Source organism: Pezoporus occidentalis, unplaced genomic scaffold (assembly GCF_034315485.1).
Source record: "Pezoporus occidentalis ecotype Australia unplaced genomic scaffold, CSIRO_AGI_Poc_V1 ctg74, whole genome shotgun sequence".
Taxonomy (NCBI): Eukaryota; Metazoa; Chordata; class Aves; order Psittaciformes; family Psittacidae; genus Pezoporus; species Pezoporus occidentalis.
In genome coordinates, this window is record NW_026916093.1 from 591509 (window position 1) to 616432 (window position 24924).

General features: G+C 37.9%; 1 protein-coding gene across 1 annotated transcript; it reads left to right on the forward strand.

Moving 5' to 3' along the window:
- The first annotated feature begins 361 nt into the window (after positions 1-361).
- LOC134155149 (lipase member H-like) lies at positions 362-24403 on the forward strand. The gene is made up of 10 exons (XM_062602039.1): positions 362-4971; positions 8587-8963; positions 10516-10624; positions 13391-13492; positions 14873-14962; positions 16040-16207; positions 17725-17817; positions 18978-19089; positions 19457-19630; positions 23598-24403. The coding sequence occupies exons 1-10, from the start codon at positions 4854-4856 to the stop codon at positions 23683-23685; spliced, it is 1431 nt and encodes a 476-aa protein (XP_062458023.1). The 5' UTR covers positions 362-4853; the 3' UTR covers positions 23686-24403.
- Positions 24404-24924: the final 521 nt, after the last annotated feature.

The following is a 24924-nucleotide window of genomic DNA, read 5'->3' on the forward strand; positions in this document are numbered from 1 at the left end:
TTGGCTGCTGGCATTGAGGCCTAGGTAACCAAAGCCTAGCACAGGGTTTTTTTCAGGCCAAGATCATTTCCACGTGCAGAGCTGTGGCACTGATATGAAGCCTCCATCACCTGAAGCGCACAACTGAACACCTGTTTTTTCTTAAGCAGTAACCTGGTGCTTTTCTGTTGGCAGTGCTTGATGAGAGAGCAACAGACCTGTCAGACTACCAGCTGACCCCTGAGCACTACTGCAAACTTGGCTTAGTTCTTAGCTAACTGTGCCAGGAGGGTCTGGATGCATTGAGGACAGAGATGAGCTATCTATGCACATCATATTTGCTAATGATCCAGATCACAGCATGGCGTACGGGTGATCTATAGGGACTGCCTATTTCACAGCACCGGCCAGCTCACATGCACAGTGCTCTGATTTTTGCGGCAAGCACGGATTCCAAGTTCATGAGCCTTGTAATTTAAGGTGGGTGTAGGTCGTGCTGGAGGCCTCATCACAGCTGTGGCAAGGCCTATGTTGTATTTAATAGTGTTTTTACGTAGTGCTATGCATGCAGCTGGTTGGTGCCAGGCGGGGCAGGTGCTTGCTAGTGCTGTTATTCTTCGGGGAATGTCAGCGTATTAAGATGCTCATTTCATTGTTTTTTATTTTGGGTATTCTGTGCTGACCAGAGAGATCTGGATGGAGCACCTCTCCTAGAAGAAAAGGCTGAGTTGGGGTGTTCAGCCTGGAGATGACTTCAGGGAGACCTTATTGTGGCCTTTCAGTTCTTAAAATGGGCCTATAGGAAATACGGTGCTAAGCTTTTTAGCAGGACCTGTTGTGACAGGAAGAGGGGGGATGGTTTTAAGTTAAAAAAGGGGAGATTCAGGCTGGATGTGAGGAAAAAATTCTTTATGATGAGGGTGGTGAGACACTGGCACAGGTTGTCAGGGAGGATGCCCCATCCCTGGAGGCAATCCAGGCCAGGCTGGATGTGATGTTGGGCAGCCTGATCTAGTTGAAGATGTCCCTGCTCATGGCAGGGGTTTGGACTAGATGGGTTGGAAGGGACCTTCGAAGCTCAAGCTACTCTATGATTCTATTACTGTCAGCTCTACCAGTGGAAGCATGTGTATTGTACAGAAATATGACCTTGGGAAGAAGTGTGTGTGCCGTGTGTGCCCACTGGGTATTTCCTTATCACCTGGGTGGAATTGCAAGCAAGCAGTGAAGAACCACCACCACCACATGGAAGAGTGCTGCAACACCCTCAGCTCCTCTTGCCACCCCTGCATGGCAACTACCTTGGCTGGGTATGGCAACTGTGGGAGTGGGGCTGAATGACAGATCCTGCTTCGAGAGCTTTTAAAGCCTTCAAGTGTTTTAGTCATCAGTATGATAAAGCATTGTAATAGCTAACAAAATATCATGTAAAGTGTCAGAATATTTCTCAGTATTTAAAAAGAACTGGAATATGACTGGCTGATGGAGCTGGTGGTGTTCAGCCTGGAGAAGAGAAGGCTCCAGGGAGACCTTAGGGTAGCCTCCCAGTGCCTAAAGGGGGACTAGAAATCTGGAGATGGACTTTTCATAAGGGCATGTAGGGAAAGGACAAGGAGGAATGGCTTTAAATTGAAAGAGGATAGGTTTAGATTAGATAATGGAAAGAAATTCTTTACTATGAGGGTGCTGAGGCGCTGGCACAGGGTGCCCAGAGAAGCTGTGGCTGCCCCATCCCTGGCAGTGTTCAAGGCCGGGTTGGACAGAGCCTTGGGTTACATGGTCTAGTGTGAGGCATCCCTGTACATGGCAGGGGGTTAAAGCTAGGTGATCTTAAGGTCCTTTCCAACTCAAACCGTTCTATAATTCTATGATTCTATGGTGTGCTTTGCCTCTGTGTGCAGTACTCTAATGGAGATTTAGTTACTGAGTAGTCAAGTCTATTTAGAAAGAGATTACCAATTTACAGGAATTAGCAAGTCTCACTGTAGAATACATAATAGCCTTACACTTCTGCCCAGTCAGGGTTTTTCCCTTTGTATTCTTTAGACATCTTTTTTTCGTAGTTAAACACACTGCATTGCAAAATCCGGGTGTGATTCACGGCAGTGGTTAAGGCCCTTTCCAACCCTGACCATTCTACAATTTTAGGATTCCTTGATTTCATCTTTCCTGAAAGGGAGCAGCACTCTTAAGCTAGTGGTTAGAGAAGAATTTTTCTGGAGAACTGGCTTGATTCATGAGAGAAATGAGAGTTGTTATGAGAGTGGGATTTCTCACGATTACGAAACCCTCGGAGTAGGGAGAAGATTAGAAGGGGAAATACATGTAACCACAGATCCGGATATCACGGCTTGTGTAAGAATTCGATCTTAATCTTGAAAACCATGCTGTAATGGTTTTAGTTGTTAATTTATCAGAAACTTTTGGGGGTAAACTTGTAAAAGTGCCATTCTGTTACCTATAAATCATAGTAAACTTGTACTGTAATAAAATTAATGTTTTATATTTTTTAATTTATTTTTATTTAGTTTTTCAGTTTTTTAAAGCGTCTTTTTTCTACTTGAATCTGTGGCCAGCCTTGAGGGGTTTTTAATACCAGGCAGGCTGTGAGCTCCACCAAAAGCATCAGGATTCATTCAAGAGGTACTACTCCAACAGTTCTGAGCACCGGGGGGGGGACACAAGCTAAGTCCTGAAAAGGCAGTGCCAGCATCCTTCACTAGTTTGTGTAAGGCACTTTCAGAGCAGGTACCTCTGAATTTTGGTGTGAGAAGAAGTGTATCATTACGAGAAAAGCTGTGGCCGTAGCAATATGCACCCAAGTGGAATGGGCAGTTGCTGAGCTTTGAGTGTCTCACATCTGTTTGTGACAGTGAGCCTGCAACTCAAGAGTCACCTTGAAGGATTTACCTGACAGTGGTATGTCAGTAGAAACTACAGTGTAAATGGTAACAGTAGTTTACTAACTGGATTTCCAACTGGCGTAATTGCCACTGTAAGTCCCCTTGCCATACAACAGAGTCCAACAGTCACTAGTTCAAGATTCTAATTGACACTGCAAAAAAACTTTCTGGGTGTTGATTTAGTAAGGGAGTCCTTTCCTGACACTGATTTCAGAGGGTTTTAAAACTGTTTCAAGGGTCATATATGGGTGGCACTGTACATTACATATACGTGAGCTGGACTTACTGGTTTTCAGTTCAAGAGGGAGCTTAACATTTCCTTTCTTTTCCCAAGTCATGTGTAAATGAGTAAGCGTTAACAATTTATTCACAACTAGTGGCATTATGTATACCTGAAGGTACATATGTCAGATTTTCTTCTAAGATCAGGTGAATGGTCTTGGATAAGTGTGGTAGGTATTTTACTGGGACTATTAACAGTTTGATTTTACTGGTGTTGAGTTCTCCATGCTCTAACTTGTATACGAATGAGTACTGCATACTGGGTGCATGCTGAGGCTGCCTAACTGGCGGTTGCTTGGGTGCACTTAGTTTTTCTTGTAACAATAATCTGTATTGAAAAGTTGGAAGGAGAGAGTCAAATTGACTATACCCTTACTTATTCTATGTAACGAAGGCTGTGCTTTTATAACAGTTGGACAAAGCGTCAAAGATTTGAGATAAAGAGGGAATGAAAAGGAATAACAAGAGCTGCCTTAGTGAACTTTAGTCAGAATCGGGTGACATTTGAAAAATGGAAGCAAAAACATAATAAAAGCTCACTGGTTAAGTAAGCTGGGTTGATTTTCATATGAGTACTGCATCATCTTCTTGTAGCTGCACTGAAAGTGGAAAAGCCTTTGAAGAGACCTCCCATCTGCTGCAGAAGCTTGCGTAGCACAGCTTTGTTGAGCTGCTCAGAATCGTTAAAGCCAGCTGAAGAGACCAATCACTTAAAAGTAATGAAACACACAACACCAACTGTTGTGGTAGGAAAAGAGGGAGACCTAGACCTTATGCTTAGAAGCACTGGGAAGGATACGCTACAAAAGACATTTCTGGCATGCGTCTGCTTCACATTTGAGTGGTTATGGTATGTTTTTCTTACTCCTGCAGTGGAAATAATTGGGGCCAGATATAGGCAAACTGGGCATCCAGACTTCTCACTTGAATAATGCAGAGTTTACCTGCCTCTTTGCTTCATTATGAACGCCAAGAAACTGAAGGTTTTCCTCTTGTATTTACCCACTGAACTGGTTTGTAAATAAATGAGTTTCACAAAAATCAATGTTTCTTCATCAATTTTGTAGTTGGGAACACAGAGGGAATGATTGAAGTGACGTACCAAAAACACCCAGGAAGTCAGGGGTTGAGTGAGGTTTGTGGGACTCTAAGCTACATCTCTCTCCCGTAGAAGGATGCCACAGACCTCTGGATTTAGCCTAGGGAATGACACCTTGGAAAAAGCTCGGAAGATAACTTTGTGCAAGAATAATCCATATACACTTCTCAGAATTATTTTCAAGTTCTTACAGAAAAATCCTTCTGTCACCAGAATGACTTTTTGTTCCGAGTTTCTTTTGCCCGTCTCGGTGCCTCTAATTGCAATTGAATGACGCTTAAAAGAAGACACAGGGTGGATCTCTGAGGTGATGTACCTCTAGTTATTCTGCTTCCTGAATTCCAATGTGTAACAGTGTTATCAGTAGTACATAACATAATTGCTTACGTGTAAATCCACTGATAGGCAGAGAGGGAAACAGATTAGAAACCAGTTCCAACCCTTAAAGAGCAGAAACCACTCTATTTACTAAAGTCTTTCAATAGGAGGAGTCATGAATTGCAGAAGCCTGTATACAGCTTTGCTTTCTCCTTCCTACTGTGCATGTCACTTACTTCATTAGTGGCATTCAGTTAGGTTAGAAACCTAGCATGCTGAAAGGAAACATGCAATTTGTCACTTGTCTGTGGATTTTACCTATCACTTTTCTCCGTTTCCACGTGCTGAAATTGTGTTTCTTCATCTATTTGATATCCTGGGTGAAATCAGGTAAGAACCATTAGATTATTCTTCGTGATGTATTCTTTGCTTCTATTAAAGCATTTAAAAAAAAGGAGTATTCCTTCGTTTAAGTTGGCCAAAATATTTATACCTTGTGAATTATGTCTTGTGGAACAGAAAATTAGTAAAGAGAATTTGATCACTTTGAAACTGAGACGTAGGTTTTCATTTTAAAATAAATAAAACGAAGCCTGATACTTTATCTCTGGCTGTACTTTGCACCCAGACATGCTCAGGTATGTGCACTTTGTACAAAGTAAAGAGGTAATTGTGAAATACTTTTAACATAGTAGCATAATCTTATTGTTTACTGCTGATTTGATAGGTTGACAGGTATTCAAGCTATGTCATGCTTTAAATAGTAAAATTTAGTTACAAGGAAGTCACTGTGCACTTAAGATTTTTCCCTTTTTGACCACTGAAGATACTTATAGCAAACATACACAGGAAAGTTAAAATTGCATATAAATTGAGTTAAACTGAACATGTGACAGCCCAACGCCTGTCTACATGTTCTGATTATACAGAAAAGTGTATGTGAGTACTCCCACAAGTGTGCACAAAGGGCAGTTGGGATATTCCTTCCAGTAATCGATCAGAAATAGGAGTTTGAAAAACCTCCCCTTAATGAATCCTTACTAAACTATGCAACGTATTAAATCTAAAAATCTATTTACAGTACTTACCTAATTCCACAGTAAAGACATCATCTTTTCTTTGTTTGTCTATTTGCTTTCACAGAATAACCACTGTCATTTCACAGTCATAAGTAAATGAGTTGTTTCCCTTTGATGTTTCCCAGCTAGTAAATAGGTTTCGTCAGTTAAATTATTTCCTTGTAGTAGATTTCTCAGTTCCATGGACAAAACTGCTTTGTGTCACTGTCATTGCACTGCCTTTAGAAAAATTAATTCTTATTTCTACCAATCAGATGATAAGCATTCAAAACACTTAAATGGATATGCTCAACATTATCTTAGCATAACTCTTTTATATGCTAGATATGTAGGACTGAATTGTATGGATCAGTGATTAAACTTGGATTTAAGAAGAATATTAGGCAAAAATGAGTTTCATGTTGTAGCTTTGAATCTGAATAGCAAAAATGCAATCATAGAATCATAGAATAGTTAGGGTTGGAAAGGATCTTAAGATCATCTGTCAAGCCGCTGTTTTTCATTTGAGTTATGTATAAGTTATGTATATTTGTGTAATAGAACTTGTATTCTAGTTTTATCATTGCATATCATTATATGAAAACTAGAAATTAAATGTGATACATTCTATTAATACCTCAGTATCATGTCATATGTATGATATTTTCCTAGGTTCTTTATTATTTTTGTTAAACTCAAGGCAATTGCAGCGGATCAGCTTTCAGTTTCAGAACTTCTGCTTGGATTTAAACTGAAAGAGGATAGATTGAGATGAGCTCTTAGGCAGACATTCTTCCCTGTGAGGGTGGTGAGGAGCTGGCACAGGGTGCCCAGAGAAGCTGTGGCTGCCCCATCCCTGGCAGTGTTCAAGGCCAGGTTGAACGGGACTTGGAGCAACCTTGTCTAGTGGAAGGTGTCCCTGCCCGTGACAGGAGATTGGAACTGAGTGAGCTTTAAGATCCTTTCCAGCCCAAACAATTCAGTGATAAGTCTGATCAATGAAATGAGTTTCCTTCCTGTATCACTAGTCAGTTAATAACCTTCACAGTAATCTCAGTCAAAGTTACTTAAATTATTCAGTGTCTAAATGAAGAGGACAGTGATATTTATATTGAAATATTATTAAGTCTAACTTTTCTCACATGTAATAATTTTAGCTATTGTGATGAAAATAAGGCATGAAACTTTAGTCCAGTTGATTTGAGACTGAATGTTTCAGGCTTTTTCTAAGACTCTGTAACTTCAACCCTGCTCTGGTTGCAAATATCCATTATTTTTTGTGATGTCCAGTCCAGAGGTAACCGGTCTAGTCATTTGACATACATGGTTTGGCCATATATGAGGTGATTAGTCTAGTTCCCTGACTGAATTAGTGTTTCTAGCGTCTTTACTGAATGTTAGGTGCTGTAATTCACATTGTTTTGTTTTGTATAGCTTTGATTAGATTTGCTTTATGGTATCAAATGCATTTTTCAGATACCTTGTAACCCACACGCACACGCTTGCCTTTCACAGCTTTATCAACTGGTGAGGGCTTGCTGGGCGTCTCAGATGTGCACATGTTGTGGCTTCAGTTCTTCCTGCTTGCTGCTTGCTGGGAAAAGGAGAAGAGCTACATCTGCTTCTCCTTGACCTCAAAAGTTCTGAGGAATTCATTTGATTTTAAAACTATTTTTTTAAGGAACTGAGTAGGTACTATTTCTACTTTTGCTTTCTGGAAGTTGACCTGTTTTACAAAGTTGTTAATGACAGAAGAACTGAGGAAGGTGTCATCACATATCAGGCAAAAGACTTGCGCAAAGTAGTGTAGCCAAGAAGTCAAGAGATGGGCCTGTATTTCTTTGGACATCAACCAGCTGACACCATAGTGAAGGTGAATGGGCCACGCAGAAGAGCTGTGACAGGCTTCAGCATTGCGCCTAGAATCCTGAAATGTCTTATCCACACAATGTGACCTCAGCAGCCAAAGGTTACTTTTTAAAGGGTTAACTTTTGACCTTGATAAGTACAGTCTTTTTAGGCTCTTTTGAAAAACGCCTTCCTCTTGTTGATCCTGACTGGTCTGTAGCTTAACTTTGTATACCATAGCTACCGGAGTACAGAAATCATAGAATCATAGAATAGTTAAGGTTGGAAAGGACCTTAAGATCATCTAGTTCCAACCCCCTGCCACGGGTAGAGACACCTCACACCAGACCATGTTGCCCAAGTCTCTGTCCAACCTGGCCTTGGATGCCAGGGATGAAGCATTTACCATTTCTTTGGGCAACCTGTTCCAGTGCCTCATCACCATCACAGTAATGTCAAATACCACAGTTTTCTTGTGCCAGTATGTACATTGACCTTACAGATTCTTGCTATTCAAACTCAGAACAGGATACTATTTTTTTCATCTTCTTTCTTTGTTTCTTGGCAATAGTGTCCTTAAAATGATCCAAAATTAGGGAAAGGGTCTGGGTCATCCCTATACTGTCAGGCAACTGTTTCTTACTGCTAGATCAATGAGGCTAAGGATTGGCAACATTGCTACCCTGGCCAAAAGAAGAAGAGACGACCACAATGGTTTTCCTGTCCAAACAACGCACACTAGTTGTGAAAAAGTTCTGAGAACCTAAATTTGGTGGTTTTAAGCAAAGGATCTTATCAACACTGACTATTAGTTCATATTAATTATAGAGAAAACACTATTCAGGGACAATTACAAAGGTTGATTTTGTATTAGAAGGGTTCAGAGAAACGTAGTGGTATTTGCAGAGTCAGTAGTTAAACTGCGTGTTGTTCAGTGCACATTCTGGCACCATATTCCAAAGGTCTGGAGTGAATAAAAAGGAAGCTCTTCACTTTTAGTGGAAAAATGTGGAAGAAGAAGTGAAGAGGTGGTATTTCAGGTGCTATTTCAGGTGGTCTAATTCATCAAATGACTGTCCAACATTTTCATCTTTTTCAGATGACGAGAAAAAATGTCCTGAATTCACAGATCTTAATATAGGCAATGCTCTATCTGGAACAGAACTCCAAGTTCAGTTACTGCTGTACACAAGGGAAAACCCAAATTGTTCTGAGAGGCTCATTGAACACAATGTTGCTGCATCTGAGTACCTTAATACCTCCAAGAAAATTGTCTTTGTTATTCATGGCTTCAGACTAACGGGATCTCCACCAGCATGGCTAGGTGATATAAAGGAGCTTTTACTGTCTTCAGAGGATATTAATCTTATTATAGTTGATTGGAATCGTGGTGCTACAACTGTGAACTATGTATCTGCTGTTGACAACTGCAGAAAAGCTGCAGAAATACTGAAGAACTATGTTGACCAGATGCTGGTAAGGCAGAGAGTTGCATCTGCTCTGAATAACTTTAAATAGCAGAGTTTGGCTGGGAATGGATATTTAAATATCTCTAAAAAGAAGCCCAGTGAGCAACATCAAATGACATTTCTTTACTAAAGTATTTACTAAGTTTGCATGCAGTTATTACTGCGTATCTTAAATTTCAGCTGAGTCCTTATTTCCCTTTCACTGAAGAATGCCTCCGAATTCTTTACTCAAGCTGGAAGTTTTAGGTCTTCTGGAAAGAGCAAATGCACCAGTGAGGAGGTGAAGTGAGAGATGTCCACATAGTATGCAGCATTAAAATTTTACAAAAGCATTGCTTTTTTTTTTACTATTAAACTACTACAATTAAAGATTTTAAGTGAAAAAGAAATCCCTGACAGATATAAATATTTGCTCTCAAATGGTATAAACTTTGTGATTCTAAAGGGAGTTGCTGCAACAATTGTTGATGCTGGTGGTCTTAACTTGGCTTTGAATTCATTGCTTAATCGAGTGAACAAAACTCATTTATGTCATTGTTAGATTTATCACTTGATTTTTCTTCTGTTCTCACTACTTCTTTTCACAGCCATTCTCAGAAATCTTGAATGCTGTGTAGTAAGAAAACATTCATGAAGAATTTGAGTTAAAAAGAATAGTTTTGAGAAAGGCTGGGGTGAAAGAAGAGAAAGCCTATCAGAATCTGTCCTCTGGGACTAGAAATAGTGATAACAAGCTGTAATATGTAAATTTATTGTTAAAGAATAGAAAAATAAATTAGGACTATAAGAATAGTCTCCAACCCAGGGTGAGCTGGAAAAGTATATTTAGCAGTTGTGCAAGTTATCAAAGTGGTGGTCACGGTGTATATTGTGTCCCACAGCTATCACTTGCATACCTGTAAGCTGTCGTGAGGCCTTTGTTAATTCATTCTGAGACATATTAATGTACCAAATCCCACATAACATCCTATCACTTTGCAGAGATTTCAACAGGTCTGCTGACAGTGTTTCAGAGTTCTTCAGTAGTTTTGGTTTTATTCTGTTTTGTTTACTAAGTACTGCCTGCTTTGCAGAATGGGCACCCTAAGGCATTCCTGCAGGTGTGCATTTCGCACCATTATTCTGCAGTTCTGTGCTATGAGTCTTTGTTGATGGTATTATGGGTTTAATCTATTTTATTGGGAGGATAAGGCAGAGAAGATAGTTTTTTGGTTTTGTTTTTTTTTTTCCTATCTCATAGTTTTGGTTCATCTTTCTTGTATCTGGTAAATGTCTTCCCCTTCCCTTCCCTGCTCCCCTTCTAACTAGGGTGGTATTTTGGAAGAAATAAAAAGGAAAAGCTTCCCTTTTACATGTTTCTTGTCAAAGAATTTCATAATTGTTAAACTGTTTAACTAGTACAGAATGGCAAATTGGCAAGAACTTTGTAATTTTCATTTGTTTCTAAAGTTAGAGAAATAACTTCGAGTACTGACAGAAAGTGAAAACTGATGTCTGCTCACTTAACTTTGTGTGGCTATGGCTTTGCTTGGTGATTGATTTTTTTTTTTCCCTAATAGGTGGATGGAGCTTCTCTTTACTCTATGCATATGATTGGAGTTAGTCTTGGGGCTCATATAGCTGGTTTTGTTGGCCAAAAGTATAATGGCAAGCTTGGCAGGATTACAGGTAAGGCTTTTAATCCTGATGTATATATTCTAATGTACCTTTTATCGTTGTCATAGCTGCAAATCACATAGATGCTATCACTGAAATATCAACAAATGAGAATTATTTAGTTATATATGTGAGGAAAAATGTATTCCTGAAACAAGTTCAGGAAATTGAGGAAGTCTTCCTTCAGAACATAAATTGCAGCTGAATTTTACATCCTGTTTACCTCTAGTCTCTCAAATGAAAATTGAGTGCTACATCCAAATGCCAGTTAAGTTAAATGATATGTCTAGTTGACCAAGCAAGTCAGGTACCTCTGAAAGGAGGTTCAAAACCTCTTGGTGAGACCACAGGAATCAGGCACAAGGATTTAGTTTCAGTTTGAAGTATCTGAACATAGTGTAGGCTTCAGTACGTTGAGGTATCTTGTATGGGGAGCTTAGATGAGGTGTGAAACCTGTGAATGGACACTACAAATATTACCTCATACTTGTTGCATGATCGCTATTGACAGCTGCAGGGTTGGTGCTGTTGTGGTTTAACTCCAGCCAGCAACCAAACCCCAACCAGCCACTCACTCATTCCCCACACAGTGGGATAGGAAAAAGAACCAGAAGAGAAAAAGTGAGAAAACTCATGGGTTGAGATAAAAACAGTGTAATAGGTAAAGCAAAAGATGCGCGTGCAAGCAAAGAAAAACAAAGAGCTCATTCACCACTTCCCATGGCAGGTGTGTTCAGCCATCTCCAGGACAGCAGGGTTCCATCATGCACAACAGTGACTTGTAAAGACAAATGCCATCACTCCAAAAGTCCCCCCACTTTCTCCTTCTTCCCCCAGCTCTTTATGCTGAACATGACACCGTACAGTCTGGAACACCCCTTTGGTCAGCCTGGTTCAGCTGTCCTGTCCGAGTCCTGTCCCAACTCCTTGTGCACCCCCAGGCCACTCGCTAGTGGAGTGAGGAGCAGAAAAACACTTGGCTCTGTGTGAGCACTGCTCAGCAGTGACTGAAACATCCCTGTGTTATCAACACTGTTCTCAGCACAATCCAAAACACAGCCCCATATTAGCTACTATGGAGAAAATTAACTCTGCTCCAGCCAGAACCAGCACAGGTGTTTAGAGTGAACAATGGAATACCCTCAATGTGGGTACATCTTTCGGGACTACACAGTTTATGTTTAACTTTTAGTTGCTGATTCCTATTGCAAAAGCCGTAGTGCTGACTCGAGTGCACCTGAGGCTCCAAATACTTCTTGCAGTGAAATAGCAGAACTCACTGCAGCTAGTGTGTTGAGAGGGAAACTGACTAAGCTAACTCTCAAAAAAGATGCTAAGGGGAGAAGAGACTGTTGGAGCCTGATAGTGTTTAGGATTTAAGAGATCAGCTGTTTTCATGCTGAAAGGAGGAAATTGCCTCTCCTTGAGATTTATATCTCCAAACCCTCTCTTCAGAGTACTTAAGTGATTTGTTTCCAGAAATGTAAGAAGAGCCAGAAGCAAGCCTTAACAAAGGGCATTAGAGACTCCACACCTCTTTGTACAGTAATCTGAAAATTAGGGCATTTTCTAAGAGTGTGACAGGCTCCAGCTATATTCCACTGGTTAAGAGTACTCAGTTATGCTTTACACAATTCCCTAGAGTTTGCATCACTGCTTGAGGGCAGACTTGACTACAATGCTAGGCTAGCAGGTCTGTGTCCTCTCTGTACAATAAATAGCTCCATGTAATTTCTGAACTCAGTTGCTCACAGGTAAATGGAATTATATGAGATATTTCAACCGCCTTCTTATAATTACAGATGTGCATATATAAAGGAAAAGATTGAGCAGTCTGAACACACAAGGATTATAACCTCTTATGAGACTGTTTTGATACTTTCAAACGAGTTGAGCCGGTGGCTCAAAATATTAGAAATGTTGGAAAAATGAGATTTAAAAAAAAAAAAAAGAAGAAAAAGTTATTTTCCTCCTCACTGTTTAGAGGTTTTGAAAGTATAAAACTAATTAGTGGACTAAACCAACGACCTTTGTCACCTAGGGTACTATGAATGCAAATTCCTGGCATTCCATGATCCTCTGTGGTAGTCTGGGACTTGGTTATCTTGATCTTGAGAGAGAACCTTCCTAGACTAGTTCTTAAAGCACATCTGGCAGTTAAATCATAATATAAATTTAGATAATCTAAGGTCATGCAATGTCCCTGTCCTTTAGTCAGTGCGAATGTAATTAGGAGTCATTGAAGTGTAGGAATATGTTTTGCCTTGACAGTTTAATTTTCCATGTTTGCTGCTTTTTCTTTTCCTCATTTTGTCTGTGCTTTTGTTGTCAAGAAAATAGGAGCAGAAGAAACTTCAGCTAAAAATTTCACTTTTCAGTGAAGGACAGAAATTATCATTTTGAAATTTACCAGGCTTCAGGGCTGCACAACAATAATTCCCTATCCCTAAAGTGCATGAGAATCCGCAGTGTTTATGTTTCTCAGGATTTGATCCCTAATGCTGTTGGCTCATCTTCATCTGGGGAAGTGGGAGATAAGCACAACGAATTATGGAGAGAGAGAAATTCAAAGAGGTGGGTTGATCAGTCTTGTACGAACCCTCCCTTTGCTTAGAAAGTTGAAGAATGGAAACTTGAGAAGAACTGTACTGGATTTTATTTTTATTCTTATCCCAGGAATATGAAGAGTCATTGATAAATAGTGCTTAAATAGAATCTCATACATCGGTCTTGTATCTATCTGCCAGGATTTGTAATGCTAGTGTTATTTTTATTTAGGTCTTGATCCAGCAGGCCCTTTGTTCACTCGAGAGCCACCAGAAGGGAGACTGGATCGAACTGATGCACAGTTTGTTGATGTAATCCATTCAGATACTGATGGTAATGACTAATGGTAATAGCTTTCCTATTTGAACTTTAGGAAAGGCAGGAAAGCAAAAGAGAAAGGATATTTCAGTAACATTTTGTGTTATGTAGGTTGCTGTGCTGTTGCTTTCTAACAATATCTATAATTTTGAAATCATGCTGTATGTTATTACGCCTATTCATCAAAAGAAATTGAAACTCAGCTTTGCTAGTAACTTAAGCAGTGATGAGCTGTTTTGTTCAGTTCTCACATAAATAGCTAGGTTATTGAGTAAGTGAAGCTGGATGGCTGAATCTGAAAATATTGAAATAACTTTAATGCCAACAGCTAACTGAAAGCATATGTAGATAACCAGATAGTCATGAGTCTATTTAATGTAATGCTAAAGTAGTGATAATGCCAGTCATTTATGTTTTGTTTGTTATAGTATATTCCTTCTGAATATGAAAAGAGCAAGCCCACACACTGAGTAAAGCACGCCTATTGCATTGATTTATGATACTGCCACTTCCAAAATGGTTCAGTATTAACATTTTTTTTTGCTGTGCTACTGTATATGAACATAGCAGTTGTTAGCATGTGATTATCACTGAATTAGTCCTTTCTGAGGCACCCCATCTCAGCTGTATCATGTTAGTACACTACAGATCTAGTGCTTAAAGTTGTAAAACACATTATTGTAAGGTTAAAACAAAGAATATTGTAAATGCTCACCCATGCTATAATCTGGTTTAATGTTTTCCTCAGAATTATAAGTAAACCTTTCACACCTACCACTCTCATTGCAGTATTTGTGTAGTTTCACACCAGTTTCTTTTATAATGTTGAAAATTAAGCTTTTTACTACACAAATTTGTATGTGAATCTTTAAAAAACTGGGGTTTTAATGTTCATATTATGTGAATAAAGATAAGTTGTGGTAAAAAGGAAGACAGGTAAGATTGAGCTAAAGCTACTCATCGTCTTTTATGGAGCAGATACAGATTTTTTTGCTTTGATATATTGCTTATATTAGTGTAGCTCAGAATCCAATATTGTATGCAAAAAAAAAAAAATGGAAGATCTTATTGTAACAAAAATTACATTGGGAAAGAATTTTGTTTGTTGGAGAGAACATGAATTTCATTGTTTTCTTTGTGCAAATAATGTCTGATACAGCACTGAATAGTTGCTTCTGTTTTTTCCTTTTTCTTTTGTGACAGTACGAATCTTGACACAAATTTTTATACATTTATGTACAGCATTTCACATGTGTATAATTTTCAAACAAAGGAAACAGTATGATTGCAAAATTTTCCTTTAAGACCTCCATGTTATTTTGTAAGGAATGCAATGATAAATAACTGACTAGGTAGTTCTGCTTATGATTTTGATTCCTGATGTTTTTACTTTAGCGCTAGGTTTCAAGAAACCTTTAGGAACCATTGATTTCTATCCAAATGGAGGAACGGATCAGCCTGGTTGTCCACAAACAATATTCAGCGGTAAATATGAATGTGTTCAATTAATGAGAAAAGACTGAGATCAAATCAAAAGAAGTTAAGCTGAATTCAATGGACACGGCACGTATTCATTAATATGGGAGCTGAGGCCTTTGGATTCTTTCTTTTCCACCTCCACTCAGCAAATGAGAAATAACAAATACATTTGACATCTTTTTTTTTTGTATTTTCCTATGAGCATACGTATTCCACCATATCATTATTATTGTTATGATAAAATTATATTATATATATACAACTAGCACATAGTGATCATTATTATTCTATGTTTATATATGATTAGGCATGGGGGAAGCTGTGTCCAAGTGGTTTAGACAGGATCACTTGCATATGACATGGAAGGCAAGGCTTTCAAGTCTTCACTGTGTCTTAGATTCCTCCTCATTGGCAGTAATGCACTAGGGTTTGAAGGGTCCTGCAAACTCTAGGATAAAAACAATTTTATGACATGATCTTTTGCTGCAAAATTTTGCTTTTTCAGCCCCCAAAATCTTAAGCAAGGCTGCTGCCCATTGTTGTTTTTTTTTTTACTCTTTTTGCATATGTTTAAGTCTGTCTGTTTCTATTACAGCACCACTAATCTGCATAGTGGTGCTACAAATTAGAGCTGCTGCAAAAGCATAGAGCTTCCACTTGTATGTCTGTGAGTTTGGGAGAATTCCTTAAAACTCAGGATCGTCTTCATCTGTACAGTTCTCATAGTTTGTTCTGCTAGGAGAGGGAGGAATTTATTACCCCCCAAAACAGCCTGCAATGAGGCAAATTTTAACTCAGACTCACGTTTTCTAGCAAAAAAAAACTGTAAATCTGTTATGATTTGGGAGACTATTTCTTAAATATAAAACCTTTAGACTTTTGTCTGTACATGTGATATTCAAAATAGTCTTCAATTTTTTCTTGTGTGTGTGTGACCATCCAATTGGTGGTCAACTAACAAAAGAATAAAAACAGGGCTAGCTAAGAATAACCCAGGTAAATGGGATTACTTTGATAAAAGCTTTTATTTTATGAAAAAAAAATTACATATTCTCTGAGTATTTCATTTTTTCTTTCCTAAAGGACTTCAGTATTTTAAGTGTGACCATCAAAGATCCGTCTTTCTTTTCTTATCATCTTTGAAAAGAAGATGCGACATAATAACATATCCTTGTGACTCTTACTTTGATTACAAGAGAGGAAAATGTGTTGATTGTGAAGCTTTCCACCCAATGTCCTGTCCAATACTGGGTAAGTGTTGTGAAATTTGCTCTAGGCTGGGTGAGAGTTTGCAGGAAATACAACCTAGTTATTTCGGGTCCACTCCAGATACCTGTAATATCGTGTTAAGGGATCCGTAGAGACTGATCACATGCAAAGCTGCATACTGTTTAAACTAGTTTAAAGTTTATGGCTTTGTCTGCTTTATAGCTATCTCTGCTAGGCACAGGTGCTGAGTGTTCCTAATCTTGATCATTATACTTTCTAGTCTGAAATGGGTTCACAGTATATTTCCTTTCTACAGAGAAACTGCTGCTTCCTAGTTCATCACTTTTACAAGCTTTGACAGTATGTTACCATCCCTAGAGCACATTTATTGAAGAGTAATAATATTTATAGAGCCTTCATGGTTTCTCTGTCTCTTCTTTTGGAACCAAGCTTTTATTTGGAGGGGTTTTTAGCCTTTTGGGATTTTATTGCTTTTAGAGAGGATCTGGGAACAGTTTGAAGAGAGCTACAATAGTGTGAGAATTTCATAGTTGGCAGGGTTTTCTTATGAATTAATTTTTAAAGTAAGAAGTTAACTTTAAATACATAACTTGTGTTTTTTACATCCTTTTATTAGGATGTACACCTATACTAGTTAGATCAGGTTTGAAGAAAAAGCATAGACAGACAGATCTGTATGCTATTTTATAATAAAACAACTGTGATGGGACCTTATAGTAGGACAGAAAGATTCCAGGACTACCCTAGCATGGTTATTAGCCATGCCTGGTGCACTTACAATGAATGCCCAAGCTGCAGAGGGAGAAATATTTGAACACTTGGGTGTCACCTATTTTTTAGTCCTTCTACTGCAAGCTTTCGTGCTTGCTGCCTTGCAGTAGCAGCTCTGCAGCCTGGAACTAGCCCTCATTTTTTGGTCTAGGTAATGAAATTAAGAGGGAGAGAATAAGATCAGCCATTTTAGGAACAAGGACTGTTATCAAGCCCTGAAGAAAATAAGCATAGAATTGTATAACCCAAAAGTTCTTTCTACATCATATTCATAAGGTAAGGAGCCTTACAGACTACCTAACATCTTATTAAAGAATAATCACAATTATAGACTGAAGGATTTAAAAATATTTACTTTAATGATTCAAAAAAAAAAAAAAAAAAAAGGAAGAAACTTTACCTAATGTGAAGCTATTATCTAGCTGTTCTCTGAAAATATGTGGGGTACTTTTTGTGGTTTGTTTTCATTACCTCTGCTGGAGTTTACAAGCACTATTTTTTTGAGTTTGTACTCTAAATAGATTCCAACTGTTATATTATGACAATTTTAGTGATACTAAAATATCAGAAGAATGAAATTCTTACATACCAAATCCTATTATATTCAAGGGATTCCTGTATTTTCTAATTCAATTTACTTTGTCAGAGAATATTTAAGAAAATGGAAGACAAATCTGTCACTTCGGGTGAGGTTCTTTTGTGAAGTTATATATGTATCATAATTTTCCTGAATGTCTGAAATTAAATATTTAAACTTTGGATTTCAGGTTATTATGCTGATAGATGGAAAAAAATGTTAATCCCAAACAGTTCACCAACAAAAGCTTATTTTGATACCACGGACCAAGACCCATTCTGCAGTGAGTGACTGAATACATGTATAATGAACTCTTTATGAAATGGCTGTTATTTGTTAGCTGATAGCTGTTATTTGTTAGCTGATCTAGAGTGAAAGCATGTTAAGAGTAGAAAGTTATTGTTAGCTGGTGTGTAAAATGGTGTAATAAACCATGAGCTAAGTGTCAGTTTGCAGACTGGAGGAAGAAGAATGGTTGTGGCAGAAGAGTAAGTAATAATGAAAACATTAAAAGCAATGGGATAGACTGCCAAGAGGAAGAAGGAAGCCAGAAAATGAGAATCAAGTGACAGGGAAAAAGCTGGGCTGAGAGAACCTGCTTAGACTGGATCATTGCTGCCATCTTCAGAGGGCAAAAAATGGGAGATTGCCCTGGGTGGGGGACAGCAAAGAGACACCTCTATGTTCCATCCCAGAAGGAGAACACCACACAGTCAACTACAGCTACTCCAACTTTTAAAAGTCCATTTCTTCCTCAAAGTAAAACAGTGGAGGGAAAACTTAGCTTCAGGGTTATACTCCATGGGAATGAATTCTCATGGCATGGGCTTTAGCTGCATCAGTTTAGGTATCTAAATATCCATGTAGATGTCCTGTTTAGATTTTCATTCAATTTCTTTTATTAGCAGACTCTACTATCACAGGCAAATGTTAGCACACTTTTCTGATTGGCTATGTTTAAGGTTCTTTGATTTGGGGTATGGACATAGGCTTATGGGGAATTCAAGTGAAATTAAGTTTTCCCATTAGCTTTTTCCATTGTCTTGGCAAGTTTTGTGACCAGGGACTATCTCTTTTTATAGTGATGATCATGCTTACTTACATCACTGTTTCTTCCAAAGGGTCAAGGAGAGGCTAACAAAGATGTGATTGATTTTATATAAATCAACTCCTATTCCCAGTGCTCTTTCAGCTAAACCCAAACCTGCTACCACTGTTTTTCCCTGCTCTTGTCTGCTTGGACTTTGCCCCTGCATACTCTCAAGGCTGCACAGGCCTATAGGTCTGTCTCCTTATTCATACTTCTAGCAGAAAAATACACTTTGAAGTAAAGAGTCACCATTCCTATCATCAACTAATGTATATGTTTAACAGGGTGATAATAACAACTATATCCTGTTAAGGTCATGCCTTGAATCTATTATTTCCTATTTCTTTTTGCAGTGTATAACTACTTACTGGATATTACTACCTGGAATAAAAACATTAGGAGAGGTTTCATTAAAGTTAAATTAACTGACTATGCTGGAAACACAGTAGAATCAGAGATGAATAGGTATGTTGTGCTTTGCCTCTGAATCTCTTTAATCACTTTATAGGACTAATTTTCTAAGTTTCTTAAACCTTTAACTTGTTAAGATGTAAGTAAGTCAAAAAGTATCATGAGATTGTTAAGACTTTTCCACAGCTCCTTTCTGGATATAGCTTACTGTCAGAGCCAATGGCCCTCACACTAAAACGGTCCATTTATGAATTACCACAGGTCCTTGCATGGTGCTAGTTTGAATCCAGTTCTAGGTGTCCTTGTTCTGAATGCTCAAAGTTGATACATCTCACGAGATTTTTGAACTTAATAAATTCTTAGTAACAATGAATATTATTCATCTAACACACCCCTGACTCAAAATATCATTTTTCTTTAGTGAAGCTTCAACATTTCAGCAATATAAAAGAGTCAAAATACTAACTGGATTTTACCAAGACCTTGACAAAATATCAAAAATGTCCTTGACCTTTTCTACGAAGACCGTAATAGGACCAAAACACAAGCTTAGGGTTCTCCAGATGAGGCTGAAATCTCTCAATAATCCAGAAAGGTAAGTGTTTGTCATGTATCCAAATTATGGATGTGCTCAGGATGTTTCCTCAGAAATGTGTGTTTCCCTTTATTGACTTTTTAAATAATGTATTCCTAAAATAATTAATAATGTATTCCTAGATGCATGAATATCCTTCTCATCCTACTAGGGTCAAATTTATCATGTGGAAGAGCTGCTCATTAACATTTAGTACAGAGCACCCTTGTACATGTAGATGTCATGCATGCTGCCTGTTACAGGAGGCTGCTGCTGCTGTCTGGTCACAATGTGTTTACAAGGACCACTTGTGTAGACCAGCCTGACTTATACCTGCACGGTTAAGATCTCTTCCAGAAGATAAATTTTATTAAGAACTATTTTTACCTTAGTCATGTGTTGGTACACAGCTTTTCACACATGAAATGGAGCACTTCAGCCACTTGTGTTACTGGAATAGGTTTTTGGTCTTGTTGCTGTAGACAAAGACAAAGACCTTTGAAGACTAGCACTTGTGCTTGCTTACACTAAAAATGAAATAATCTGCATTTTTTTATAATTGTGTCATTAATAAGCTTTTATTAATTATATCTGGTTTTAAATATTTCAGCAGTATTGCCATATGTTGGCACTGGAATGGGTTGCCCAGGGAAGTTGTGAATGCTCCACCCCTGGTGGTGTTCAAGGCCAGGTTGGACAAAGCCTTGGATGGCATGGTTTAGTGTGAGGTGTCCTTGCCCATGGCAGGGGGGTTGGAACTGGATGATCTTAAGGTCCTTTCCAACCCTAACTATCCTATGATCCTACGTTCATTATTTTAAATCTCCAGAGGTACTTGTACCATAACACTACCAATTACATTTAATGTTTGCATCTTGTGAAAATAACGTATTAGATGGAATAGGCAGGAAATATCCAGGAGTAGCAAGAGTATGTTATATTAAAATCATTACATCTGTTTGCTTCATATGAATGGCAGATTCAACAAAGTCAGAATTTAAAATAAAGCTCAGTAGTGATAAGTAGTGGTACTTATCAAATAAATAATGAGTGGGAATAATACTACAATATGAGTAAGTTTAAAGCCAGTATATTTTGTTAACTTGAGAAATAACATTTATGGCTTTCTGATTTGGTATATGATAATAGTCTAGTAGGAATTGGGTACGATCCTTTGTAAACGTTATGAAACCTTGCTATCTCCTATTTTGGATTTATATCTCCTATTTTGTATTTCATGGAAAAGAGGGGAAGATAGGTGAGACAGACTTAGGAAGAAACAGAACACTAGGTAATCAAAATAGTACCCCAGAATGAATACTCGTTAAGATATGGAAGACCGTAAGTCTCAAGCTATCAGGTGAAGTGACATGACTTTGTTGAAAAACAGGTGGTGATGAGATACGGTAAAAGCTCTAAATCATATTGCAATCTTTTTTCTCAACCTGATGGTGGTAAATCAGAAGATACATTTCATGCAACCCTATCAACATTCAGGACTTTTTCAGTTAATGACCTAGCAAATACAGAAAATCTTCAGTCAGTACCCTTTATGGTTTAGAGTTTCCATTCCTGTTACTCTGACTCTTGTTAGTTTTAAAGTAAGATGCACTTGATTTGCTTTAAAGTAGGAACCATTAAAATCCTTCATACGGAGCCTGAACAGATGGCAGTCATATAAGCGCATTAGATACTTTTAGATGGCAATGGAAAATAGTGTTTTGAATCAGCTTGTGAAGGCAATTTAAATGCAGATGTTACAACACTATTGGTTCATATAATTACATAATTGCTCATTGTAATTATAACTACCTATATTTACCTTATTCAGTTACATGTAATTACAACAATTACTTGAATACAAGATAATCACCCAGAAACTGCATTAAAAATATTTCAATTATCCACATAATAAAGTAGTAGGTAAATCCAGGGGACTGGTACAGGGATAAAAGACAATAGAAATCTCAGGCTCCCCAGATCTGGGTTAATAGCGGACAATGGGAGTTTGAGGAATTTCACCAACCAATTGTCTACTGGGCTGGTCCATTATTCACACAGGTGGTATGTGAATGTGAGAACGCTAAAAGGTACATATAATTTTCAGATTATTCTTCTGGTCTCCGGGATAAATCCTTCCTGCTCACTCATAAAGCCAGGAAGTTTTCCAAACTTCTACATGTCCAGGTGTCAGCTGTTCCAAAGAGCTTTTGAACCTGTCAGTCACTTAACACTTAATTGATGGAGAAAGTGAAGGTCTTAAAGATACTTTGCCCAGCTACCTTTGGGTTTCTTTAATGAAAACAAGAACAGGAGTAATAAAAAAGAAGACCTTATTAATACCTTTACTGAACAAGTGAGTGTGGCATGCCCTTGCTTTTTAGTAGATGGCAATTAAACCACATGGGCTAAGGGACTGTAAAAGCCTCACATAACAAAAACTGTTTTGTTTTGCTCTTTGTCAGTGAACTGGAGAACTTGCTCCTCACTCAGGACTACTCTGCCATAAGCCATTCCTGGTACTCAGTAATCACAAGCTTAGATGGATTGCACTTAAAATTAGACAGAATATGTCAAAACCCATATGTTTTTATTTCTAGTATTCATCATTATGGCTTGTCTATGTACTGTGTCCCCTGTGGTTAGATAAAGCCCTTCCCAGGTGATGACTGCTGGTGGAGAGCTGGCTACGTTAACATATTGTGCTGATTGTTATGTGAAATGGTGAAAGTCAACTCAGGAAATGGATGCATATAATAATCTTACATTGTTATAGCTGGAAATTTGCTCTGTGAATTCTTTCACAGTCTTTTACAAGGACTATTAAAATGCTATCATTTTCTGTGCTTTTCTCCCTGTATAAAAATATTATTATTGTAAACCATTGAATTAAAATCAAAACAAATTGTGGATGAAGGACTGGATGAAATTTTATGCTTTGCATTATACAGAAAACCAGAATTTGTCTTGATCTTTTTAGACATAAAATCTAGTCTTAGCTTTGTAGGGACCTTACAAAGTTTCAAGTTCATATATAGAAATCTGACTCCTTTCACATGCAGACAGGTAGAGACTTGTTGAAAATCTCACACTAATAGGCAACAGCAGAAAGGTTTGGCAGGATGCTCTTTCTCAAGCTTTGTCCTTTAGTTGTTTCACTGCACACTACATCCCAGTCTGAGGCAGATTATGTTCTATAACCTTATTGTGTGTTCAGAGCAGTATAGATGATAATTCTAAATAAAATAAGTATCATAGCTAGTACACCGTCAGATGTGCCATCAGAGGGTACACTAGTCATTAGCCTGGACATACCAGCTCTCACCATGTATAGTAGCACATGAAGGGCAGAGCTGTGACCGTCTTCTGCCCTAAAAGGTAGAGCATCCATGTTGACCTCAAAAAGTAAGATTCTGTGTGTTATGTCTCCCTTTGTATGTGCTCATGTAGTATTACGCAGTTCTGAGTTTTCTAGATGTTTAGATGGCAAACTATTCTCTTGCATGAAACTTTCTTACACTTGCTGTCATTGCAACTGAACGAGTTATATGATGTGGTGTTCTACTTTCCACTGTGGAATGAAAGCAGAGAAACTTCAATACGTAAGGAACTCAAAATAAATTATTCAGGTCCAGCATTGACAAGAATTGGGCTGTTCTTGGACCATTGTTCTGAAGAATTAATATGAATGCAGATTAATAACTTTAATGCTGAAATATTGCATCTTCGTATTTCAGACTAATGTGATACATTTCTTACTCATGCCACTTTGCACCATCCAGCTATTGTCCTGGTTGTTCTTCAGTGTGGCAAAACTACTCTAGAGATACATAAAATAGGGTGTAAACTTAAACAAGATATTTCTTCTTGTCCTAAATACTGTCTCTGAGAGCTTGTACATACTGGGGATTTAATGTTTCAAATACTGAAATATTTTTATATTAGTGTTAACTTCTGTTGTGTTCATTTTTTTTTCTACTTTTTGTAGGCTGCAGCTGTGCAGATATGATTTGGTACTGATGGAGAACACTGAAGTGACCTTCAAACCTATCCCTTGCCTAGAGAAGGCTACATGAAGAGAGCTTCTATTAACCTAATTTCTCTTGCAGCAGTGACATTTTGATTCTTCCTCAGGATAAGGACTGCAATGAGAAAGGGAATGAGATAAGCTAGATTTATTTTCAGGATCTAGCTGGTAATATGCATTACTTGCTTTGAGTGCCTAAGGGTGAAATGAATTTAAAAGTTCACGTATCTATGTATTTGGGAAATTTGAATAAAGTAAAGGTACCGTGGTGGATAACATGCAGTGGTCTATTTATTACTGTTTGTTAGCAGTGAAGCTAACATATGAATTATCTGTATGATCCTGGCACATTATTTGTCAATTCATACATATATTTAATTATTTATTATTTGTAATGGCTTTTATATGGAAACATAGTTATCTGTCTACAAGTGAATTTAATATACTGTACATGTGATCTACAGACCTAATACACAACAGTTTTGTTGTGCTGTGCTGGTTGGATAAATGAATTCACAATTTCTTATTATATAATGTCTGTCTCAGAACTGGAACAAGAAGATTTGTGAGTACATATATAATTTTTCTATTTAAATCAATTATATGAGCTTTATGCTTATCATAGATGAGTATCATTGCAACCATTCAGATATTTTTGTATCAAAGCTATGGACAGGGCAGCAATGTTTCAGATCTGAAATAATTCTAAAAGTCTATTCTGAAAAGATGAACTTAAAGATTAAATAAATGCATTTTCATTCAATTTCCTTTTGGGCCTTCTGAAATTATAGCTGCTGCTCAGGTTGAGATTGATGACAGCTTTCACCTATTGGTATGTGAAAAAGAATAAGGCCTACATAAAGATATCCTCCTTCAGTTAAAAAAAAAAAAGGTTTTCCAATGCCATATTGCTTTTCCTGATGCTACTTATTGAAGAACAGATGCTTGTATTTTTCATCTTATGTGTTTAACCTGGATTTCTCGTGTAAATGCATCCTATGCATGTTATCTTTTCCCTTTCTTTCCTATGCTGCTGCTGTCCCTGCTTTTGACAGCAATCCTTGGTTGAACCTATTAACAAATTTTGTCTGAATGTCAGTGGAGTGGGATGTCCAAAACCTATGGAATGTAAGTTTTATTGGAAGTCAACAGCTGTGTTAGAAGGAAGATGGAAGATAGTGTCCTAAGGAAGCTAAGGCAAGTTACAGCTTCCCCTTTTCGTTGCAAGAGGCAGATCCACCATGCTGGTCAGTATGTCCAAAGCTTTGAACCAACCACTGCACATGCT